The sequence below is a fragment of the Barbatula barbatula genome (assembly GCF_947034865.1).
Source record: "Barbatula barbatula genome assembly, chromosome: 15".
In the NCBI taxonomy this organism is placed as follows: domain Eukaryota; kingdom Metazoa; phylum Chordata; class Actinopteri; order Cypriniformes; family Nemacheilidae; genus Barbatula; species Barbatula barbatula.
The window spans coordinates 1,598,640-1,616,321 of NC_136778.1; the positions used below are offsets into that span (position 1 = coordinate 1,598,640).

General features: G+C 37.8%; 1 protein-coding gene across 1 annotated transcript in view; it reads left to right on the forward strand.

The window, feature by feature from the left end:
- LOC306904548 (MAM domain-containing glycosylphosphatidylinositol anchor protein 2) overlaps positions 1-17,682 on the forward strand; it is a gene marked incomplete at both ends in the record, with an annotated part of 90,156 nt that overhangs the window by 22,571 nt on the left and 49,903 nt on the right. Inside the window, 2 exons of the mRNA XM_079474536.1 lie at positions 7,062-7,201; positions 16,785-16,959. Of these exons, the coding sequence (XP_079330662.1) occupies positions 7,062-7,201; positions 16,785-16,959 (315 nt within the window). The remainder of the gene's footprint in view (positions 1-7,061; positions 7,202-16,784; positions 16,960-17,682) is intronic.

Consider the following 17,682-nt stretch of genomic DNA (forward strand, 5'->3'; position numbering starts at 1 on the left):
TTTCTTAAAGAAGGATTTCTTAGGATTTTAATAAGCTGCAGATCAAAACAAGGGAAGCGACAAGAGACCGTACAGCTGTTTAAAGTATGTAGAATAATATAATTATAATGTATAATATTGCAGAAGAATGTAGAAATCTTTTTGTCTAAATACACAATCTTTCATCAAAATACAATAACTTTGTCCGTTCCATCTGATGGGATCTTAAAGGACAGTTCGCTCCTGAAATAAAACTTCTTTCATCATGCATATTGTATATCCTCATGTCATTTCAAAGCTGTATGAGTTTCTTTCTTTTGCCGAAGACAGGAGACGGTATTTTAAAGAGTGTTGATAATCAAGCAACACTTATTGACTTCCATAGTATGGACACAACCACTGAGACGTTCCTCAAAATATCTTCTTTTGTGTTCCAGAGAAGAAAGAGTCACAGACAGATTATAAACCACGAAATCAAATATAACAGAACATATTGCTTTAACAATAGTTTATAAAAACAAACTAAAGTATTTTGCACGACCTGTAGACACGATTCCCTGCAAACGTGGACTTGACGGCAGTCAAGATGAAGTAAATTTCCCACAATCCATCGCGCACATTCAGATCCATCCATCCCTTCCTAATAGATCAGATAAAAGCGCAATGCTCAAAGAGCATCCTAAATTACAAAACAGACAATATACAGAATGCAGAACATCACCGACCCATACCAGCACATCTCCTGCGAGGCTGAATATTTAAAGAGCCTAAAGGCCATAACTGAATGATATCTGTGCTCAGGGATGGTAATATTCCAACTGGAGGCCTCGGGCATTGAAAGGACATCCATCACGTAGAGTTACTCCATCTGCACGTGGAATGTAAAATGTGTTTCAGGTGGATTAGCTGAATACGTTTGCAACATGTTTCTTTGATATCATCCAATGTCTGTGTGATGTATAGCTGTGACACACGGGCCAGAAATCCATAGTTTAACTGTAATTGATTACGGTTGACTTGTGTGCAATGGGTCGATAAACAAAACAGACGTATACTGTATGTAGATTGATGTCGACGTGTTCTACATTAACATATAACAGTAACAGATGCAGATAGGTTACACTGTGTTACGTTTGAAAGAAATAAAGTAATTTAAGATTACAAAGAATTCAATTACCGTTGACCTTTTGCGAGTGGCTGAAGATGTGCTCTATGTATTATTCCATTTATTTTCCTGCTTAAATGCCAAGCAAATGCAAACAAAGGAAAGGCTTTTTAAATATTAGAAGTCCATAATACAAGTTACATTTTAACCCTGTTTGGATGAGAATGTTTGTCATTTTAATACCCGTCCAAATTGAACACATCTGTGTTTTTTTGGCTCGGGAGTAAATAGCGTACCTACTGTTTTTCTGATGACTCCGTCATCTCTCTATAATCCTCATATTGTGTACACGGTGCATCTCCCTCATGTTTGTGTCTTCACATTTGTGGAATACTGATTTTCTCATTGCTAATGAATCTTTTTTTCTGATGCAACTTCATCACGAATCTGACAAATCCCCTGCAGAAAAGCCACATGAATTGTATGTTCTTTGCTAGATTCAATCTATACGATTTTTCAATGTAAATTAAACATACAGATCTATCTGACATAAAATATTTAAAAATTTTAGCTGGGTAAAAAAATTGACAGTTCTATGGCTATTAAAACTAGTAACACCCTGTTACCCGGATTCTGCAAATCATTTTGAGATTTATAATTTGATAAATTATAAATGTATAAATTAGATTATAAATATCTAATTTTCATTTTATGTCCAGTTTTTTTGTCATGGCAAGAAGCCGCAAAGCGGGATAATGTACAAGTAGCCAGCTGTTATCGTGAAATAAGCCTCTTCAATGTGATACACTGTCGGCCTTATTTCTGCGATAACAACCGGCTGCCTGTACATTATGCCTTATATAATCGTTGTGATATGACATAGCAAGTAAGCACAAAACTCCTAAAATGGGGAGAAAATCATCGTAAAGCTTGCATCTTTTAAACTGCCACTTTAGAGAAAATAAAAAACACAACATTTTGTTCACTGCATTTCTACTATTTTAATAACTTTTTTGCAAAACCCACAGAACAACATGAAGGATGACCAATAGCAATGATTTATATAAAAACCAAGAAACCAAAAATGGAGTAGCTTTCCAAAGGTCTTAAAATGTACATTTAAAAACATGTATTGTGTTAACCGTGTTTATTTTTGAGCAAAATAATCATGATATAATCTTCCATTGGCTCAGTGGTTAGCGCATGGCCAAGGTCATGGGTTCGATCCCAGGGGATTGGACATATTCAGAAACAAATGTGTAGTATAATGCAATGTAAGTCGCTTTGCATAAAAGCGTCTGCCAAATGCGTAAATGTAAATGTGATAATTTTCTCATGATCGTGCAGCCCTAGATGGGTCAAATGTGGACAAACCCAACTGTTGGGTTCAATTAACCTTGAAAACTGTAGGTTAATTTAACCCAACTCAGATGTCATTCACGTCCTAAACAATATTTGAGGAGCACTTATAGGTCTCTGATTTCATGTCAAATGAATCACATGAGAGTTGAGTTTCCAAACTCTCATTAACCACAAAGAGCAAGCAAAGATTTAATGGCTTTCTAAATGTGACTCAAATACAAGAAATTTAAACATAATGGGACAAAAAAAGTTGGTCCAGATTGAATGTGTACTTTACCAAAAGACAGACGGCACAGATGGCGAAAATTGAATTCCACGAAAAGCAGGATCAGATCATTAAAATGTAAATTTAAGGCATTAATTTTGGCTGAAGAAATACAGATGAACCAGAATACTCATCTATTCGAGCGCAATTTTCTCTTACGCAAACAGAAAGACCTACAACACCTCCTCTTAAATTCCTCTCACTTTCTAAAGAAATGTTCCTGACCAAACTATTATAGAGGGAATTTCAGGAACTGGTTATGTAAACATGCTGCATTATTAAACATGACATTTTCGAGATGAATCATAATTACATGCGTTTGTAACAAATATGAAAACATGTTTCGGTCAGGAGTATATACAGTATTTTATCCAGCCATGAAAATGTACGTATTATTTATGTATTTATTTCTCCAGAGAGACAAAGAGTAGAATAATGAGACCTGCTCTGACCTGAATGATTTACGGAAAAATCCATCATTGCTCATTATCAGTCCTAATGTATTCAGAAACATGCGTCCATCAAGAAGAGCACTCATACGGCCATATTTCACTTCCATAATGTGACAACATTTAACAAGAAAAAGATTTTATCGCGCAGTAGATAAAGAGGTTATTGCATTTTAACATTTTTGTCTATGGAAAAGCAAATGGACTGTGCGATAAAAGCTTTGAAGGTCAATAAGGTCAATAAGGTCAATAGGATGAACTATGTTCTGCTCTTGACCTGACTGAGCTGATAAGATCAGTACAGACTCGTACTAATGCATCTTTGAGCGATTTCATCTCAGGGACTTTTATCACGATTACATTTTAAAACCTTGTGTTTGGTTAAATATTTAAGATCAAACCATCTTCTCGCCATTCAAAAATCCATTTTAACTGAGATATTATTCAAATGAAATTTGAATCGCTTTAAATTCGTAGGGTTTTCATACATTTTTGAAGCACCCTTTATTATTTTATAGACACATATATAGGGGTTTTCTAAGTATTACGATTTTGCAAATTGTACTCTACCATTCAGAACAATTTCTCCTATTTTTCAACACACGCTGTCTGATATTGTTTTAAAACAGTGCAATCGCAGATCTTTCCAATGGGATTCTGTGTGTGCGCCTTTTTTTATGATGCTAGAACAATTGGTAATATCGCAGCGTTTGGTGAACACAGAAGATATTTGGCGACCAACGTGTCATTGTTTTCTTGTAACGGCTGTAATTGTGGGCCATCATTCTGTAACATGACTGACGTCCAGTCGGTTCCTATGATACCGTTTCCTCTTGAGTTCAGCATCAAATAATGAGTTTCTCTTCAAGAATAACACTAAGCTCTCGGGGCACCTGATTGCCACCCAAATTTGCTTGCAGATGAATATATGGATAAATAATCCTACCTTTTGGGCTTGAAATGTAAATGAGCGAAGTGAAGCAGGAGCATGCATCAAACACCAATTAGCCTGTGAATGGCATGAAAAGAACCAGCATCTTTCTGCTCCAATGACTTTATGTACACTTTAAATGGGACGGATCAAATGCCACAGTACACACTCAAAATCGTGAGTGTCTTCAGGTTTATCATGCTTATGTGTAAAGTCATTATACATTTCAAAGATAGACAATACATACAGTATGTATAAATATCAAGGCTAAATGTTTATTGAGGCTTTTTATTCATTTAAAAAGTTGCCTTCTGTGGTTTATTATTAAGCAATTTAGCAAAAACACTTTATCTGATACAAATATGTTCACAAGTTTGCAAACTTTGCATTACATACACCTTACCGCGACCTTCTTCCTGTTTAAAAGAAATGACGTGACTCAGGAATTGCTACTGCTCGTCGCCAGCCCTCCATTGAAGTGAATGGGATCATGCCGCTTTGCCGCTTATAAATGTGAACGAGGGGTCAAACGTGGCAGGTCACCTGAATGGGCTAATGGACGGGCTTGCACTCGACAGGAGGTGATGCTCGTAAAGATCGGCTGGCTGTACTGTCAAATAAGGTTATTCCCGCCTCTCTTTGTCATAGGTCAAGAACACCTGTCGGAAATGAGTTACGCAATGATGGGGACGTTGCCATGTTCTGTTTGGTCTTGCTCCAGATGGAATGCGATTTCAATACTCCTAAGCCATTACCGCTGCAATGTTTAAGGATTGGATGACAAAAACTGGATGACTGAAAGATCTGAAAGATAACCGTAAACCCATTAATAAAGACTTCTATTTCTTTTCTACTTCTTTTTTCTTCCCCCCCCCCAAAAATGTGGTACTTAGCTACGTAAACTGTGTTTTATTGCACTTATGCATCGTTGTTCTAATAGCTTCTGTTGTTTACCTCATTTGTGAGTCGCTTTGGATAAAGATGTCTGCTGAATGACTAAATGTAAACAATGTTTAGTACTAACAAGTAGAACTTTCACGAAATCTGCTAATTCACTTACTGTGTTTTCATAGTTATTTTAAAGCAGTGAACATAAATACATAACTTTGTATTTCATGTTATTTGATTTTAATTAAAAAAGGAGGAGTACGAAATAATTGATGTGTCCTTTACTTTGAAAATGTAAACATCACATAAAAAATACATTCAATTCCCCATAAAACAATCTAGTCAATTTACTAGATTATTAGCTTATACATTGACTATATTCCTACAGAATCATATAGTTTGCTATGGTAAATATACGATACTACTTAAAGATAACTAATCGGCCTTTACAATAGAAAACTGCAATTTACCACAGTTCTTATGGTGAATACAAGGTACACTATAGCATTTTTGTGCTCATATTATGAAATAATATATCCAGTATTCGGCCATATAGTAGCATGACTATAGATTTACTTCTTATGACTTTGTAGAATGGCTATATTTTAAAGGTACAGTTCACCCAAAAATTCATCACTCACCCTCAGGTTATTCTGTTAAACACAAGGAAAGTTATTTGTAAAAATGTTTGCAATTTTCAGTTCCGTGACATCATCCACTCCCATAGTAGGAAAAAAACATGTATATATTGCCGTTTTTTTAACACAAAGTGAGCTATTTTGAAGAATTAGGAACGCAAACAGTTCTTGGGCACCTTTGACTACCGTTTCATTTTTCTTACTATGGCAGTCAATGATGTCACAGAATTGAACATTTCTAACATTCTTCCAAATATCTTTCTCTGCGTTCACCAGAATAAAGTAATTTATACAGGTGTGAAATGACATGAGGGTGAGCAAATGATGACATCATTTAAATCTCTTCTGCTGCAAGGTCTTTATTTTGGTGCAGGAGTTTTGTGGAGTTAATGGACTGTGGAGCAGTGAGATGAGACTGATGACCTTACAGCGGTGCTCCTCAACTCCTGCGTGGAGGTGACGTCTGTCTCCATCTGTCTCGACTTCAAATTCTGATGAGCCCATACGGCACCAGCTCTGTGATCACGACCCGCGTTCTTCTTCTGCAGCTGGGGTCACGTGTTGTGTTCACAACCGCCAGTCGCTCCGAGTAAAAGTGTCTGCCAAATGCCAAAATGCAAAGGAATGTCTGGATTTCTCACCGTTGTTTGTGTGTAGCTGGGACTAAAACCAAAAGAAACATTCATGCATTTGGCAGATGTTTTCGTCCAAAGCGATGCAGAGTACGTTCAACATGTTTATCATTATGTGTGTTCCATAGGAATTGAACTCGCGATCTTTGTGCTGCTAATGCAATTCTCTACCCGTTGAGCTACAGAAACATATTGAAAAATGTTATGTAATCATTAAAAAATGTGAATTGTGCGGCGGATGCGTGCTGTTCAGTACGATCTCGGGTCATTTCAATATTTTATTTTTAATATCACACTGTGAGTCTGATGGTAGAGAATACATCTCTCTGTTCCCCATGCGGTTCACAGCACGACATTCAAGAGAATGTGCTGCCCATGAGGATTTGACATTTTGGGAAGCAACATAATTTTCTTCAGAACAAATTATCAGTGTGTTTGTGTGTGTGTGTGTTTCAGAGAAAATTGGGCCATTGAGTTAAGCAGGAATGAAGCAAAGCCATGAGTCAAAGACATATGTGTGTGTGCTCTCTTTCTGATAACAGAAGCTGTAAATATGTTTATCAAGCTCATAAATGATCGTGTGATCATTATAAAAGGCACTTTGCTATGTTTTGCATACAGATGAGACGTTCCTCTTATGTCAAATTACATATAAAATATTTGTCAATGTTGAAGAAAGAGGAAACCTGAAAACAATTTATCTTTTAATCTCTTACTTTTAAAAAGAAAAAAAATGACATCTATGGATATGAAATGCTATGATCTGGAGGTTACTTTGGAGACATGACCTTACTTTTGTCCTTTTCTCACAGCGCCCCCTACCGTGCGTATTGTGCACTCAGGTCACGCGTGTAACGTGGAAGAAGAACGCTATTCGGAGAGAGTCTACACCATCCGAGAGGGCGAGACCCTTGAACTCACCTGCCTGGTAACCGGACATCCACGGCCACAGGTGAGTGCTGCGATCCTGAACTGACCAATCACAGCCCTTTGTATGACATACGCACTCGTTTCAACAGCCTCCGTCCATCTGTGATGATGCCATCGCTCTTCCAATTTCCTACGCAATTATATATTGTTCTTTGTTTTTACTAACCGAATGGCAACATTTGAATGGCAACTCATGTGAAATTCAAAGCACATTTAACAGCTCATTTAGCTTTATTTTGACCTCTTGAGGTTAGATATGAACAACAGTTTTAAGTGAAGGACCGTGAAGTTTCGCTGACCATGACTTGAATGAATAACGTGATGTGTTCAGGGCTTCATATGGTTGGCTCACCATCATGGGTCACCGCAGCCAAACTTTAAAAGTGAATAAATTCCTATCACAATGCCTCAGTTCGTTATCCACCTCCCCAACTAAATCTCTTCAGTTAAGACATTAGGGAAAATGATGGTGTCAAACTTATTTATTAATGTCTTAATTTAGTGCGCCACGCTTATAGCGTTCAGTCTGCCCCACTTTTCCCAGGAGACGCCTGCGGAGCCACCGAAGAGAAATGATTCTGTGCCGTAATCCATTTTTGTGCGGTGGGTTTGCTCCTCACATATTTCCCAGCTGGATATGGCCGCACAGCCGACCGGATAAACAGCTCTAACCCTGAATAAATCCATTCGCAAGGGCCTTAATCAAGCGGAAGACTTTTTTTGGGGGTCTGTTGACAAATATGCTCCTCAGACACTGGAGACCTGATGCTTTTGTTTTCAGGCATTCAAGATGCAACCTATAAATGTTTCTTTTAATGTCGTTCTTTTTTAGTTACAGAAACGTGTCCGCCTTCATGCGAGCTGCTTTCATATTAGTTTCAGATGGTAAAGCTTTTAGCAAAGTGAACGTTGTAAGAGACCTGTACATGTTTTCTTTTTATAGACAGTTTTTATTTCTTTAATTTTTGAATCGCCCGCGTGACATCAGTGAGTAGAGGCTTTTGGTTTATTACTATCAAAAAAATAAGTATACTCTTAAAAATAAAGGTGCTAGAAATGTTCTTCACAGAAGAATCACTTTTGGTTTCCCAAATAATCTTGCATTCAAAGGTTTTAAAAGAACCATTTCTTTTTTAACCTTTTTATATAAGGCCCTATAAAATCAGTTTCATCTTTTCCCAAATTCATTTTTTTCTGGATTCTGTGTTTTCAGTCTTTTACTATACAATAGTAATATACTGTATTTGCCCACATGAAAGAATACTTCAGTATATTATAGTAATCGCTATATTAAAAGACCTATAGTAAATACATTGACCATACAGGGAAAACATCTGTAAAAATAGGGTATAATGTACAACTAAATGTTAATAACCAGTATCTTGCAGTACATTTTCATTTGTAGGTCTTCTTAAATGTACATACTATGTTTTAATTAAGTCATATTTTTAATAACACGTTTTATTTGATCATAATTTTATTTACGAAAGTAAATAATAAACTCTGAGGTCAGTGCATGGCACTAACAATGCCAAGGTCATGGGTTCGATCCCAGGGATCGCACATACTTAGAATCAAATATAGGACAATGCAATGTAAGTCGCTTTGGATATAAGCGTCCGCCAAATGCGTAAATGTAAATGAAATAATACATTGGCATTCTGCGCTGCCTGGATTCTGCGATTCCGTCTGCGTTTCTATATTGCAGAAATGATAGGGCCCTATACTAGTCTCTGGAACCTTGTTCACTACAAATATCTTTTCGTGAAACAGAAAGATGGATGTTCAAGGTTCTCTTCGGATCCGAATAACCAGCCAGAAAACCTTTTTGTAAGAAAGTGAGAGCTTCTGTAAAGTGTTTTTTGCAATTTCTGCAGTACATACAGTAATTCCAATATATGAAGCTCTGTTAGAAATTCTCGCTCCAACGTTTATTTACATGACACTTTTTTTAAAGAAATCAGATCCAGCCTCAACCACGATCTTGTTTTGCACCGAACTCATTTAGCAGGAAATGAAACGGGATGTGATGGTGTCTTGAGGATGGACTCATTTAGTCTAATTAATATTTAATTCATCCTTTGATCAATAATCAGCCCATTACTTGGTACACTCCTACCCGCCATGTTGACGCACACCAGCTATTGATTCCTATATTTCAATTGAAAAGGTGAAGCCCCCTGAATTAGCGAGACGCTCCTGCTGCGATTTATCTTGCATGCGCAACACGCCACATAATAAAATTTTTAAAACGAGAGATCAAAGTTTCCTTGTGTCTCCTTTGAAATCCAGTCATTAAGATACCGGCTCAGGTCCAGCCACAGGGAAGCTTCTGGCCTGTCACTCCGGATCTGGGAAAAGAAGATTCTCCGAGACCAAAGTGCAAAGTTTTTATTAAGTCGAGACATGAATGAGATGTTAAGACACGTGGCGTGTTTTAGAGGTGAGTTGTGGTTGTGTCGAGACTCGGGTCGGAGCACTTCAACTAGTTTGATGTAAAGTTTTTCATGGCAGTGTGGTGGAAAATTACGCTTTTGATGTTTCATCAATTTTATCCAACGGTATAGTAATATTATGCATTATTATTAATCAGTGTATTGTTTTCATATATCTTTACAGCGAGATAAATTTACTTAAGATGCGAGGGCGAATATATCTTGAATGAAATAAATAAACTGTGGCAGTACTTCTGAGAAGAAGGTTTGATTTACGACTTTATTTCACAACGTCATGAAGCTCAAATTACTTTAGGGAAATCTGTTATTAATAACTTCCATTCCGTGTTGGTATTAGAGTTTATAATCTTTCATTTTACCCTCATCATTGTGTGATTATGCCATCAGCCCGAGCGATCTTCCCCGCGGTCAGAAGATATACACAGATCTCTCTCTATTTAATGATATCAGAGGCTCCGAGGCCATTTGTGTCCTCAATGGGGCCACGGTTGCCAGTTTCAACATTGTTTAATTCCTTCAGTCTCTTTCCGTATGCATGTGGTTTATTTTACCCAGAATCCCACAGGGCACTGCCTACAAATGGAGCTCGTGGACCTTGTCCGATAAGCCCTGTACAAGTAAAAAATCAGTTTGTAGTTTTATATTTGTATGATGTCTCATAGAGTGTTTCTTATGAGATCGATTTATAATTTGGATGGCGCCGTGGAAGTTTGGACCGCAGTTTATCCCTTTCCAATCTGGAAGGACCCACTGTATCCACACAGTGGTATTCTGGGTAAACATGCTCTTCCTTCGTTTCAATTATCGGGCCGGGTTGAGGTCAAGTGCTGGGGGTCAGCGGGTGAGAATTAGTGCTGAGAGCAGCCTGCTGACACCTGAAAGCTGACTTCTCAGTGATGGAGATTTCCGCTGGGATCTTTATCAGTCATTAGACTACATAACAGATTTAACAGAGAAGTGAAATGTTGACTCTGAATCAAACAAAAGCCTTTTCTTCCATTACTATTTTTTAAATCAAAATATTTATCGTGCTTTTCACAATTTTGTAAGGACGTAAATATATTATTGATATCGTGTTAATCGCAATAGCAAAATGTCTCAATATTATCGTGGTCACATGACTGTATGGAACGATAGGTCTTCCGGGCCTAACATAAAGAGAGTTCGAAAAATAATAGATGTTACCTTTGGCAAGGTCCGTCTGGGGCAATTATTTTATTTTATAAAAGAGATTTTTCGCTCATTTGACCCATTTCATACAATAATGTATACCTCTAAGCAACAGTTATGATTAGAGGATAAAGAAAAGAGGATGTGTATGCCACGTTTCCATCATTCAGTCATCATTTGTCACTTTAAATATAGCAATAAATACCGTACGGTGAACGATATACCGAGGTATCACCCAGAGCCGATCCTCCCTATTCACAGGCCTCTGCACCACCCCTTGAGTACCGAATCAAAAACACTATAATGTAATCAAGACGCTATTTTTAGAACTTGCGGATTAATCATTTATATTAACAATTCATTTATTTAATTATTTTGACATCATAGGTCTCGGACATCGTGTAGTGCGCGGCAGGTGATGCATATGGACATATGGCCATGGCTATAAAAGAGCTATCCGTCTGTAGTGGAAAAACCCCCAACAACGCGAAGCAAAAGAACAAGGCGGCGTGTGTTTTTGAACTTTTTTAAAGTCTTATGTAGTTTTGCCAAATTACATAAGGACAGATTTACAAATTCAGTATTTCTCCACTGGCATAAAGTTGGTTTGACGTTGGACGTTCGATAGTCTGAATTTAGGGACCGTCTCCAAAGTTACAGGCTAGAGATTAATATGCACGTTTCTGACTTCAATAGCGTTAAAAGGGAATGACTTACAGTCACAAAACCAGCTGTACAGTGTTCATGTGGGTGTCAGCTAAAATGCACACCACTGCAATGCACTGTATGTTTTCCCATGATAATATGTCATTTTTGTGTCATCACATTTAGAAAAATTATTGATGTGTTTTAATTGATGAATTAATAACACTCAGAAAGTTAATAAATATTATTTTAATCTTCAGAATTGGTATCAGTAGATATCGCTCTTAATAGTCGGCAATCAGTATTGGTGGCATACATATTTTTATGTAAATGTTTATGCCCAAATTTGAGCCTGCACATAATAAAAATCAAACATGAAAACTTTAAAAACTGTAATTAAAGTTTCCATTCCCTGCGATCCCATCTTTCATCCAGTAGTTAGTGTGGAATGTTGCTGTTAGAGCATAAATTATACCTGCAAAATGATAAAGCTCAAAGTTCAGTGCCAAGCGAGATATTGTCTTTAATAAAATTTGCTTTTCAAGGACTACAGAGAACGGCTGGAATCGGACTACAGCCCTCTACTTCCCGGGTACATGATGTCACTATTCCTAGTGCTTTTAATAAGCTCCGCCCAAAGGAATACGCCAAAAAAGGGAAAAAAATTTATCTCTAACAAAGATTGCGGTTTGCAAATGCACTAGCAGACCTCCGTTACACTTCGATCGATCCGCATGTTTTAACTGATATAGTGAAGCTGTAAAGATGACGCATTGTTACTGTTAGCCAAACTTTATAAATACATGTGTACTGAGAGGGGCTCCGACCAATAACAACAGCCTGAGAAGCGTAACCTCGCTGATATGGTGTGGGTGGGACATCTTCACACACACTAAGCGGGGAACCAATCACAACAGACCAGGTCAGCTTTACCAATCAGAGCGTTTCGGAAGGAGGGACTTTAGACCGGAAGAAATCCTGTCGTTTTGTTAGAAGAGGGAAAGCGGTGAACAATAGACTTAATATATAAAGCGTTTTTTTATTAGAAACATGAACATCCATTGTTAAACACCCATAAACATAATCAAAGCCTCAAAAACAGCAAAAGAATGGCTCCTCTAACCATTACTGCAGCCAAAAAACAATTACAAATGAGTTTATTAAATCAATATTTAATGTGTACCTTTACTGAAATGTATTATTGCACCACTTGAAGGCCAGATTTAACAGCTTGCGGCAGCACAAATGTATTTTTTGGCTTAAAAAACTGTATTTACTTAAGACAATAGCGTGGGAAGGTCTGGACGCAGCTGTTTTTGCGACTGACCTTGTTGCATATGCATTTTTGGAGTTTCCTCTTCAGCAGCAATTTTTATGGGGAGGAGAGCATTTCAATGAATCACGCAACGAAGATTCACTAATAAGATTTATAAAGTTTGCGCTCATCATTGTGCCGGTGTTTGCCACTTTAACATCCAATAAATGCTTTTCTTACACCTTGAGTCAATTTGCGCTGCTCTTGTTAGATTGCGTCGGTCATTGTTGGAATGAAATATTGCGACTGTTTTGATGTGAGCCTTGTTAGTAAATCACCTTTTTTTTCAATTGCGCTCTCTCGCTCTTTTGCCCTGTTTCGTAAATCTGGCCCTGAGTCTTGTTGCTTCTCATCACATACAAGTATGTGATTTCACATCTCCGACCTTATTCTAGGTCGCTGTGTATTTCTTATACACACACTCCTGTGTCATCACTTAAGATGTCAGTAATTGTTGTGTTTTATATTCCTCAGGTGTTAGTTGGAGGTTCTGTCAGAGAACGCAGGGCTGCGGCTGCTATTGAGACTAGCAATTAGGAGGTAAAGTTCGGAGGGGAGTCATTTCAGCAGGTCGAGAGAGCGAGTCGCTCGCCATGCGTGCGTTGGCATGTATTGTCAGAATCACGACAGCTGTGCTCGCCGTGTGAATTAGAGGCCACGGCACGTCTAGACCTTCAGACTTCTGCTGTTCACAGTATATACAGATGTATCCCATTTTTTCTATTTAATACTACAGAATACTATATAAAATAACAGAAATTATACTATACTGTAATATAGGATAGTACGCTACAATTTACTTCAGTATACTAGTATTTTTTGACTATTTTGACTTCACTAAATGAAGGATGTAAAGAATACGATTCGTGAGAGTGGGCCGTCACCGCTGTGCTCTTTTGGCATGATTTACGTTTCCATGGTAACGACTTCTCCGATAAGTGAATCTCTCTTCAGGATGATGGGTAGCGGGGTGCGGTGCATTATGGGGATTCCTTTGGAATAATTTTTTGACGGTAGCGTGTTTACTAATAAACCAGAGAGCGGATCTTCATCACATCTGGGGAATAATTGCTGTATTGGGCTTCAGTTAAGTGTGTTAACCGTTTTCCCTGCCGTTTCCTAACCGCGTCCCTGCCGTTTTCAAGAGCGAAAGAGCCCACGGGCTCAAATTAACACGAGATTCGAGTTGGTGTAAATTACAGCGAGTCATTTTCCTCTGCATTGCCATGGTAATGTGTTCAGGTAACTGTAGGAAGTTTCTGATTTATGAATGACTTGAATAGCTGTTCTTCACCTCAGAGAGGAAGAAACTGGGTCAATGTGAATGTTAAAGGTATTTATCCAGGTTAAAACTCCTGCTTCTGTGTGCAGTAAACATTCAGATCGAAAATGCACTTGTTTGATGCAGTAAAGCTGCAAGGGTGCCAATGAGAAATGAAGGAAGGATGAATTCTGCTGAGCGTGCAGTACAGGAACGGTGTGTTTTAATGAGGATGGAACGCTTTCTGGAAGTCTCCAAAGCTTGATCTTCAGCCTGATTTATTTTGAGATCTTATTAAACCGGTGCAGTCGAGTTGTCCTCAAGCACTGTGGTTAGCTGTGTTATGTATGATGTCACATAAACATTATATACAGTATATTATATTTACAGACCCCAAATATGGCGGAAATCTAGGGATTCTCTAAGGATGTTCACTTGTAAGATCCTTAAGTTTATTCACCAATTTTGTGTTCTTATTTATCATTATTTTTTTTTGAAAAGGTTTAGCTACTAAATAAATTAAGTGAAACAATTCTAAAGGTACACTCTTAAAAATAAAGGTGCTTTAAAGGTTTGTTCACAGCGATGCAATAGAAGAACCATTCTTGGTTTCACATATAACCATTAAGTTAAAAGTTCTTTGAAGAACCATCTCTTACTTACTTTTGATGATCTATGAAAAATGATATTTATTTCACTTCTATGGCATCCTTTCGAAACACAAATAGAAAATATTTCGTGTAGGAAGTGTTTTGGGTCTAAAAGAAGTCTAGAATCAGGTAGACCCATCATTTACTTATCTCCTAAAACCGTATATTTGTGACGCCCCCTAATCCGTTCTGATTCAAATGCCCCTATAGACAAACACTCAGAGCACAGCAGAGGTGGATGTTTCCGAGGTTCAATTTGTTGGAGTAACGACTTTGGCGGCCTGACAAAAGCTGATCCTCCCTCCCCGTGTTTGGGATTTCCCAGGGCCCCCTGACTGGGACCCTCAACCTCCTCAGATCCTCCCCTCGGTTCTAGTGGAACACGACAGTTAATCTTCGTCTCGAGTGGATATGCATTAAAATAAAGAGAACACTATTTAGGCAACATGAGGCAACACAGAGCTTTATACCCTCTGCTCTGTTGAACGCAGTTGCAGCGTGTTTTAGCATGCTGGCTAAATTGACATTAGCGCAGCTGAGACAGAATGGCAGGGGGCTCCCAGAGGACGCGTCGTGGCATTTGTTTGACAAATGAGCAGCGCTGCCGTCTTCACTGCTGGAGTGTTTGTGACATAGTGTCAATCTGCATCTTCTGCATGCTGCATGCAGCAGAAACATGCGACCGGGATCAAAATGTCACGCTGCCACTGAATGTAAAGCATATAAATACTGCATATGCACATTACCCTTTTGTAAAATCCTTCTCTTGACCTTTCAGATCTGTTCTGAAGATGCTTAAATGTATGAAATAACCAGACAGAAAAACAGTATAACTGTGCAAACTTAATAGTTTATTTCATTACAAAACTAAAATCATTTGATGACATTTTATGAAAATGGATATGAGTCAATAATAATTATAAAGCGGCCAATAGGAGCTCATAATAGATGCAAACGGTCCGGTGAGAAGTCATCTCAAGCTGCTTGATAAAAAACGACAAGTGAACATTTCTGTGACAAAGGGAGAATACTGAAGATAACCAAAAGGTTTATGTGTTTTTGAATGATTTCAGCACAACATAATTCCCATAAAGTATTTGAGTTATTTAATATTTTATTAACTGCTTTTTGCTTCTGATCCACTACTCGTTTAAAGTTTTGAAGCACTTACTTATTCTTTATTACCACCTTTTAGGATAATAGTATACACGTTTAAACCATAGAATAACACAATTGTGACTGCGGAAATTATATTGTGACTGAATGCATCCAAATGATATTCCTAAATAAATGTAGAAATATTACTGTTGTATTGTTTACAATTGACTATGAACTTGTGTTCTTTGCAGTATTTGAGGTCTGACAAAATACAGAGCATCTTTTCTGTCATTTTCACCTGTTTCTGCAGTTTTCATTTTCTGCGAATAAATGCAAATAGAAACAATATTTTTGTTTGAAATTTGGGAAGAATATTGTTAGTCGTTCACAAAAAAACAACCAAAATAATTTTACCTAAGCACATACCTATAAATTGTAAATTCAGAACAACTGAAAATGGGCTTTGCAATGGTCTTCATTTTTTCCGCGGCTTTATTTAAGCATCTTTAAAGTAGTCTCACTTTGTCTAAACAATTTGCTAAATTGTACACTTGACATTTTATCATCCAGCTTTTTAAGTCTGATCCTGGAAAGCTTTTCAAACAGTATTTAAGGAACTTCAATCTATGCTGGACTCTTATTAGCTGCATTTTATTCATTATTTGGTCCCGTTACTTTTACATTCAAATGTGGTTTTCTGATGAAAGAAATTCCAAGTTTGCACAAATATATTTTGGTTTACAAAAGTTATTTCAAACATTGAAACATTACGAAAAAATTGTTATAGATCATTAGAAACACTTTTGTCAATTGATTGTAAGCTTTAATGGTTTTTGTGGGTCTCTACCGGGAATGTGTTGGGTTGTTTTGGAGGTTACCTCATAACTCATGCAATGAATAGATCTATATTAATATCCACCTGACATTTCTCAAAAAACGCAAACCAACTTTTTTTGCTTATTTGATGAGACGTAAACATTATATTTTCTTGTCTTGCTTTTTTTACGCAGATTCGATGGACCAAGACAGCAGGCAGCGTTTCCGATCGCTTCCAAGACTCCAGCGTATTCAACGAAACTCTTCACATTGCTAAAATCCAGAGACATCAGGGGGGCCGATATTACTGCAAGGCCGAGAACGGACTGGGTTCACCGGCCATTAAGTCCATTAGAGTGGATGTCTACTGTAAGTCACTCCCAAAACATTTCTTTTAAAATTAAATTCCAATTTAAAGCTCTTCACATCAGGTACATGAATGCTTTCATTGGCCAGAGGAAAAGGATATTGCTCAGAGATTGCTCTTTTATTCCTCGTCAGGTTTTGAGGCGTTATTTAGTCTCGGATGAATTTGATGAGGGATTTTGATTTCATATAGACATCTCAGAATTTTGTGGCATATGTGAGCACAGTTAGATCTCTTGTTGTAAGATTTTTGGGTCTGAGAAGCTTCACGTCCAGGGGTTAGACTTCATACGTTTATAGACAGGAACCGGCCAGTAGCGGTTTGGATATTGGAATAATGTAAATGAAAAATTCATAAATGCGCTATGAGGAGTTTGTTGGCATCTTTTGTTTTAAACATCGCCCCGGCCTTGCTGTACCTGCGCTATGTGTTTTTCATTAGCCGTGCACTGCAGTGTTTCTATTGAGAAATGTTAAAGCTGTCCCCGCAGGCCGAGCGCAATTGATGGGCTGATGCCAGCGTTGGTATTTTCAGCGCACCTAGCCTTGATTGTTACTTAGCATTGAAATTGCTGCCGCGCTCTTAACACCTTCAGCATGGCAACGTGAAAAATTGCGTTCCGCATTTACACCTTTGTTTGCCGGGGATGGACAGTTCCATTCGACTTTAAGCGAGATGCGGTGAGTAAGACGGGATTAAATCGAGCTGACATCACAACGAGAAGC